Source organism: Amblyomma mixtum, chromosome 3 (genome assembly GCF_055824585.1).
Source record: "Amblyomma mixtum isolate Tamu chromosome 3, ASM5582458v1, whole genome shotgun sequence".
NCBI classification, from domain to species: domain Eukaryota; kingdom Metazoa; phylum Arthropoda; class Arachnida; order Ixodida; family Ixodidae; genus Amblyomma; species Amblyomma mixtum.
The window spans coordinates 83,726,222-83,734,057 of record NC_143014.1 but is presented as its reverse complement, the minus strand read 5'-3'; the positions used below and the strand labels follow the sequence as shown (position 1 = coordinate 83,734,057).

The window sequence follows — 7,836 nt, the reverse complement described above, 5'->3', positions numbered from 1 at the left end:
CCAAAGAATTCTTATTGTCCTGGATTGTTTCGTTCCCGAAAGCATGCAGGTCTCTGCCGCAACAGCCAGTTGATTTATTCGTGCCAATTAGTCTCAACGAAGCAACATTGATCAGAGTAACCGATAGAACTATATTGCAGCATACGTAATGTTGCCGTGCGGTTAGCAATACACTCCAGCTCTCCCTAATTTTTTTTTTCTTTTTTGTTGATATCCCTTTCGGAACTCACATATGGAAGCAAAGTTTTGCCTCCGCTAGCTCAAGACGGCCCCGAAGCGATTTCAGCGTACCGCCTATTGCAAAAGTGCGGATCAACGGAGCAATGGAGCATAAACTTTTGTAACAGACGTTACATACAAAAATGCTCAAGATGTGAACAGAGAGCGCGAAGTGCGATATGAAGATACGCTTTCTTTTCGATATTCTAAACGGCTGTCAGACTCCGCAGCATTTTAAGCTTTGTTTCTCTGGTAGCAATGCTCAGAGCTTGATAGGAGTTTAAAAGGAAATTACACAATTGCCAGTCTCATAAGAGCTTGACTACAACTCCGCATCCACTAACGGAGCTCCGTACTAAAGGCAGCACAGCTTATCTTCATTTACAGCCCAGAATCACTCAATTGGCACATGTGCTATATTATTTCGAGAAAAACTGAAATTTTCAAAGAATTCCAACATGCTTCATGTTTAAAAAATACTGCCTCCAAAGCTACATTTGAAACATGCGCCCCCCTTAAACCCGCAAGTGCAAACTTCGATCACAAATTTTATTTGCCTCTAAAAGAACATATCAGAATTGCTCTTCGCTGCTAAGTATGCCCCAATGGAGTAGTTTTTATCAAGGAACTTTTATTTTGCTTTACGTCCAGAAGCTTGCGGACGAACATTAGATGAATTTTGATGGTTTGTCAACACCGTTTACTGCCTGTACGCGAGGGTGTTGACTGACTACCGTCGGATCGGAAAAAGGCACTTGTTTCAATAACGGGATTCAGTTCCATAACTCATTTTGCAATTGACATTATACACAGTGTTAAAATTGGAGCCTCATCAGTATGACGTTTCGAGCTTATTTATCACTTGCAGGACGCTAGCTGGTCTTTAGGTGATTAATAACTGTCCGTAAACCAGAAAGCATGGAGATTGTCGCGCCTAAAACACACTACAAAGAATATGCACCGCAAGATGTGTACTATCAGACTGCTTGGTTGCGTCCTCAAATCTCGAATAAGACGATCAAAATCAATACTTACTACACATGATTCGAAAGATTTCAAGAGCAATCAGGCGCTTGCCTCAAGTCCCCTTTGCTCAATATCGAACATAGGGTGATCATCAGTTCAAGTACTGGGTACTAGCCTGCGCTGTTAGTTCAACAGCGTGACTTAGCTCTGAACCTCATGTTGCGGGCACTCGAGCAGGGGCGGATTTAACGAGGAGAGAGAGTAACCCCCAAATTCGCCCTTACACTGCAGTCCTCACAAACTGCTCGAGCTATGACAAGCCCGCAACAAAAGAAGTTGTGTTCTCTCTTCTTCCAGCTGCACAGAATGAGGTGTTCGAGTAGCTACTTTTCAAGCTCAATAAAATCTTCAAGATTTCTCCAAGTCCATGCGTCGTTCCTGCTTGTAAACAAAAACGGGCTGACGCAGGTTCTTTAGCGCGGCCTCACCGCACTTCGCTTCTTCTTGCTTTGGCGCAAAATAACGTGACACAGCTGGTAAATTTATGTATTACAGCCCAACAGCACACAGCACGCCATGCGAAGAGACATTTTTTGTCTACATCGTCAAGCCATTTCAGACAGCGGTATACATAGCCTACAATGTCACTGCCGTCGCACAGTTCTCATGCTGTAGCGAGAAGTTCTGAACTTGTCAGTTTTTTTTTCAACGCAATATAATCAGGGTTATTACTGCGGTTTTCTATGCGTCAGACAGCGTCCAGGAAACATGTGTGACGTAATGCGGTGATTTTTCGTAAATTTTCTTGGTTTTTTGTGCACGTTGAAACCGCAGGAAATATAGCGCATATACTTAACCACGCTCGAAGACTTAGCGCGAGATGACGAGTTCGTGCGCCACGTAGATGCCACTGCCTTACAAAATAACAATGAGAATATTGCTTCATTCTATGCACTTTAAGGTATAGAAACACGCTTCAAGGTAACTCCTGCGAATTCTTCTTGCGTGAGGTATAAGTCATGGTCATGTTGCTTAATGGCAAGTTGACAGGTCGATTTTCCGCTGGATAACTCGCAAAGAAACCAATAAAAACGGGTCGTACATATATATTAGACTTCGGTTAATATCTTCAGCCTCTGCTATGAAGTTAGAGAAAAATGTTTTCTCTTCTTTCTAAAAATTGCAAATCAGCCCTGCCAGTTAAGTTCCCCTGCCTGTACTTATTAACAAAGACCACTTACTTGTTTGGTTGAAAGGCGATTCCTCGCTGCTTTATGTTTGCGATTACTTGTTCGAGCTGTTTTTTTCATCTCCTCTTTCGACATGAATGTCCGTTCAGGTATTGTGGACAATCCCACAGCGAAAGAAAGACAACAACCAGCGTATCATGTTTTATCATCACTATATTTTAATCCAACACGTTGTATTTTACTGTATTACACACGCAGTCTGTCACCGTCATGGTTGCCAGAGAATAAGTCGCGATAGCAACTTGAGAGGAAAAATAAAGAGTTCAGGACGTGAAATCAACAACTAAGACACGCAAAACAAAACAATAAAATATTACAGAAGAGTTTACATTCTGTTTTGCGCTCAGGGTCGAAAATTCACCATCCTGCATTTTTTTTCTTTCTACCCACACACTGCACCATTCACGTCTTAAATATGTACAGTCCGTTTGCACCATTGCCTTTGAATAAGTTAGAGACGGAAGTTCATTGTGCCTCCACGCGATCTCTCGTTAAAGCCTTGTTGGTCTTTTCAACACGTCAAAATGCAGTGTAATGCACGCTACTCAGAGTAACGCACAGCACTAGAATGAGAACAGCGGCATTCAATGATCATTGCAAAACGCCGTGTCCACAGCGGTAGCTGCCTAAATTATGCAGCGTGAAGAGAGAGCAGTCACAAAATGAAACACCTTAGGCGAAAGCAACAACACTTAGCAAGCGACAGAGCACATGTTTTGTAGCAACGAGCGTGGGATTCCCCACTGCCTTGCCAAAAAGACAAAAATAAAGTTGATGTCCAACACCCCCTTCTCCGTAAAGTGAACTTCACTGAGACCACGAGCAGCAAAGTGGGCACTACGAATGAAACCGCCGGCGCTGGAGCAAAATTTTTAACACTTTCGCATCATTTCGGCAATAAGCAAAAAGGAAAATAAAATCATGATAGCACAGCGGAAAGTCTCGGAAGATGTACGCCATTTTATCATCGACTCGTCAATATTTGCTGCATGAAGAAGACCGCCAAGAATTTTGCTTACACTTCACTGTTTTCCGAGAACGGACGCTTCAACCGACGCCCTTGGTAAAGGTTTACAATTGCAATACACGTACCGCCGACGCGTGCTAGCGCCCATGGCGTCCCCGCGATATTACCGCACAAATGATTATGCGATTTTTCAGATATAATTGGGATGACATGTTTTTCGCAGTAATTCTACTCTCTCCGGGTTTTTTTCTTTTCTTTAGGCAATCACACAAGCACTGGACACTTGGTGAAAGTAAATTCTGCGCAGACGAAATTGAATCAACCTACAAACCCTTCGATGAAATTTCTTACGTCGTTATCTGAAATGTTTCTTTCATCCCAGAAAGCCAGAACGCCAATTTATCTCCCTAAACGCTTAGTTTATTTGACTCATTTCTCCCAAGAAAGCACTAGGAAACAGGACATAAAAAGCAGCGCGCATATTAGTATAATGACAACAGAATGACTGTCAGCGTTACTAAACTTTAGTCGCTTGAAGGCCTTTACTACGCAACTTTCGTAACGTGATTGATCTTGTTTTCAGCTGTACACTTTTTTGTGTGTCTGCAACAAGAGGTGAAAAACGTCAAATCTACGTGGTCGGCATGGCTTAGCATTACAGCTCGTTTCCTGTCCAAAGCTACAACGCCGGAGCGCTACTCTGTTGAGCCCTCGATTAATTTCCACCATCTAGTGTTCTTTAACGCGTCTTGACACGTTGATATGCAGGCGAGCATTGTAATTTCCACTGAAAGATCAACTCCTTTCGTACTGACGTCGCTGTTCCTTAGAAACCACTAAAGCGAGTACGCTTTTTGAAACATTACATGGCGCTTTCCTCACTGTGATTCACGTTGGCGTATGCTGCCTCTACGCAGTTTCCACCAACCAATTGCTACTGAAAACATTGCGTTTGTGCGGCTTATCCCTGAATATCACCACTAAACGTGTAGGAACGATCATGTCATTTTCGTCGTATCACGTCCGTCAATGGGCGAGAAACGTACGCTGCCTCACTCATTGCCATACTGAGTATACCTATCGACATTACACCGAAGCTGTGTTATTTTCCCTCACGCTGCTACACATTTTCATCGCTTTCTTGATGAAAAAAAATTAATCAATATTTCTGCTGTTTGGAGCGCTTATAGCCTTGCGATTTCAAAAAATAATTGAAAATACCCGCGAAGCACTGAGAGGATGAACCTTTATCGCTCTAAATCACTGAAAATCCACAAGAATATCTCGGTTGTCAATGAAGCATCAGGACATCTCCGGAACCCCTCCCACAAAAGTCGAAGTGGCATGTTGCAGCTTGGATGATATGTGTTTGTTTTTGCTCGTTTTAGTAAATCACAGTGTACTATCAAACATCTCCTCGTAAACCACGAAACATTGCCGCATTTCGCAAAATGCGCGGTTTAGGGTGGTTTGCCTTCTGTAGAGCCACTCGCATAATAGGTCAGCCTCTCCTGCACATTTTTGCTCAGCGCGTTTGCCTTCCTACTCGGCCGCATATAACCTATTCTTAGAGGATGTTACCATTTCTTTACCATATTCACCGTCGGCAGCTGTATACCTCACAAATTTCGCAGCATGAAGCAGCACGACTGCTTGAGCTGGGTTGAGACGTTCAGCAGCCGTTTTTCTTCGCACCGCAAAATATGCGACGGCACTGCCAGGCAACACGAATTAGCCGACCGATCGGCAGGGAACCTTACAGCCACAATGCGTTCTATCTAGAGCGATGTTTGCGTTTTGAACTATCGACAGCGTTGAGTGTACCCTTCTCTGTTCGCAACCGACTCCACACTAGCAATGAGGATCACAATAATTAGGAAGTAGCGCGAAAACAGAGAGAACATTAAATATGCTTTAGACAAAGAAAACTGATAAAATTTGGAGCACGTACGCATCAATTGTTAAACGCTGCTATAGAAGTGTCTTCTCTCTTCGGCAGCGCATATTTACATTTTTTTTTTTTAGCGAAACGGAATTTCGCCGCAAAAAGCAAAAGTCTGCTAGCTGAATGACCGCAGCTGTAAGCAGCTAAAGCATATTTATATGTTCTGGTCGACTCGCGTGTTCAAAGATAAGCGAGAGAGAAATGAAAAGACAGCGAAAAGACAGCGCCTGCACAAGACGTAGCGTGCAATGCTGGAACCAGAGCCGCATCTTGCAAACTTTACATGAAAAAAAGAAAAAAAAACACACACATACAGGAACCGGTTTGCTGTGGGCACAGCATCTGCGCCTTTGACTAAAAAATGCGTCATGACTGTCATGAGTGAATATGCCAGGCCAGTAAGCACTCCTTCAAGCAGGCAATGTCTAACGGATTTCTTTTCATACAATAGGGACTTAGAGCCACTTCGGGTCATTACAAAATACGCAAATGCTCTAAAATATCTGCATACTGCCCTTTTCTCCGCGCGCAATAACAACAACAACAAAAAGAAACGAAAAAGAAAGTGACAGTGCCTGTCTCTTTCATGCTAGTTCACAAGAGCAGCAGATCAAGAGGGCGTGGGGGCGAGGCTTGTCGAGTGGGTCTTGGCGTGAACGATGCGAGATGACATCAAATGTACGGAGAGGCGGCAGCAAACAGGACACGAGATATTTTTCTCCTTCTCTCTTTGTTTCTATGTACAAGGGTGGGGAAAGGACGAAGGGAATGGAAGAGGTCCGCGCACTATCCTCACTGTCGCAGTTGTGAGCGCGAGCTACAAACGATGCGTCTAAAAGCAAGCTTGTCCGCTCCCGCGAAGGTGCCACGTAGACTTTGCGACGTCCAGTGCTTGGAGCGCTGGTGGCGTCGTGATCTTTCCGTTCGCCGTTCAGTAGTCAAGCGGTGCTCAGTGAGCGCGAAGTCACTAGTGATAACAAATAAATGCCCCATGCTTGAGTAGGAAGCTCGAGATGATGATAGTTCAGCACAAGGTCGGCGTGCTGGCGAAATTCTCGCGAGTTGCACACGGCACAGCAGCCAGAGGAAGGGAGGTCTTCTAAGGTGCGCGCCCGTCGGTATGACGGCAGAGTCTACATGCAGTGCTACGACGCTGGGACAGCGGCCACGTACACACGCGCACACACACACACACACACACGCACACACACGCACACACACTACGCGGGGGGAAACACGGCGACGAAGTCCGAAGCGCTCATCCCTCGAGAGAAGCGTGTCCCTGGCGGCCCGGCGCGCGCGAGGCGGCGCTGCGGCCGGCAGCAGTCCGGAACCGTCGCCGGGCGCTGCCTCATGACGGGCTGGGCTGCGGCGCGCTCGCCTGGCTCGTCGACGGGCTGCTGCTGCTTGTGGAGGCGACGGCGGCCGCGATGGCGGCGGCCGAGGAGCGTGCCGGCGCCAGCCGGCTCAGGTTGAAGGCACCCGAGGGACCCGGCGGAGGCGGAGGCGCGGCGGCGGGCTTGGGCAGCACCATGTCGGCGGCCGCAGAGAACGCGGCGGCAGTCCGTAACCTGCTCAGCGACGCGGCTGTCGTGGAGTCCGTGAGGGGTGAGCCTGCCGACACTGGCGCCAGCCCCGCCGCGGGGGACATGATGGTGGGCACGCTGTACACCGTGGACAGGGGAAACGAACCACCACCTAGGCTGCCCAGAGTGCTGGCGTACCACGAGCTCGTCTTATGGTACGGCGTCAGGTAGTCCAGCCGCGCAGAGCGCTGAAGCGAGGCCATGCGTGCCGCCACCGCCGCAGCCGACGGCGCCCCAGGCGACAGCATGCTGTGGCTGGGGCTGCCAGACGTGGCCGTGTCTACGATGGACCAGATGCGCGGCTTAGGAGCGGAGGACACGTCGCTGTGGCCGTTGGGCGACGCCGCCGGCGTCCGCGCCGAAGACTCGGAATCAGACAGCGAGGCGTCCGACAAGTTGCCGCCACCCTGCTGCAGCCCGTGCCGGGGCTCCTCCGAGGAATGCGACGCGCCGCTGGGCCGGCGCAAATCGGTCAGGTCCGAGGACCGCGAGTCATCGTCCACGTCCACGAGATCTGCAACAGGCCCCGCAAACATATGCGCTCCATGAATAATTGAAGCATGGACCAATGCAAGTCGCGACCTTCTAGCGAGGTAGTGCCGCGAACCAGGTAAAGACGCAAGAATTATTCTGATTCGTGCTTTATCGCGCATGGTGCTTCAGTAACATCTCAGTAATCGCGAACCGATGCGCTTTAGTATTACTTCGCTTTCCTCTCTATACTGTGCCGCCTGGTATACATTTAGGATGCCGAATCTCTTACACTGGCACTGAACTGCAAATAATTGCGGACATGTCCCAGTAGAACACCCGGCAGCGGTCTTAGGCTTTCAAGCGTCCAAAAGCGTGCAACATCTGCTCGGTGGGAGGAGCGCCGCACTCAAAGGAGCGTGCGCGTTTTTA

The 7,836-nt window shown here is 47.7% G+C and overlaps 1 protein-coding gene across 2 annotated transcripts in view; it reads right to left on the bottom strand.

Moving 5' to 3' along the window:
• Positions 1-2,570: 2,570 nt before the first annotated feature.
• The window catches only part of LOC149350820 (uncharacterized), a 130,075-nt gene continuing 124,809 nt past the window's right edge, over positions 2,571-7,836 (bottom strand). For both annotated transcript variants that reach the window (XM_089579973.1, XM_089579972.1), the window contains exon 7: positions 2,571-7,447. In XM_089579973.1, coding sequence (XP_089436099.1) covers positions 6,699-7,447 — 749 coding nt within the window. In that variant the 3' untranslated portion in view covers positions 2,571-6,698. The remainder of the gene's footprint in view (positions 7,448-7,836) is intronic.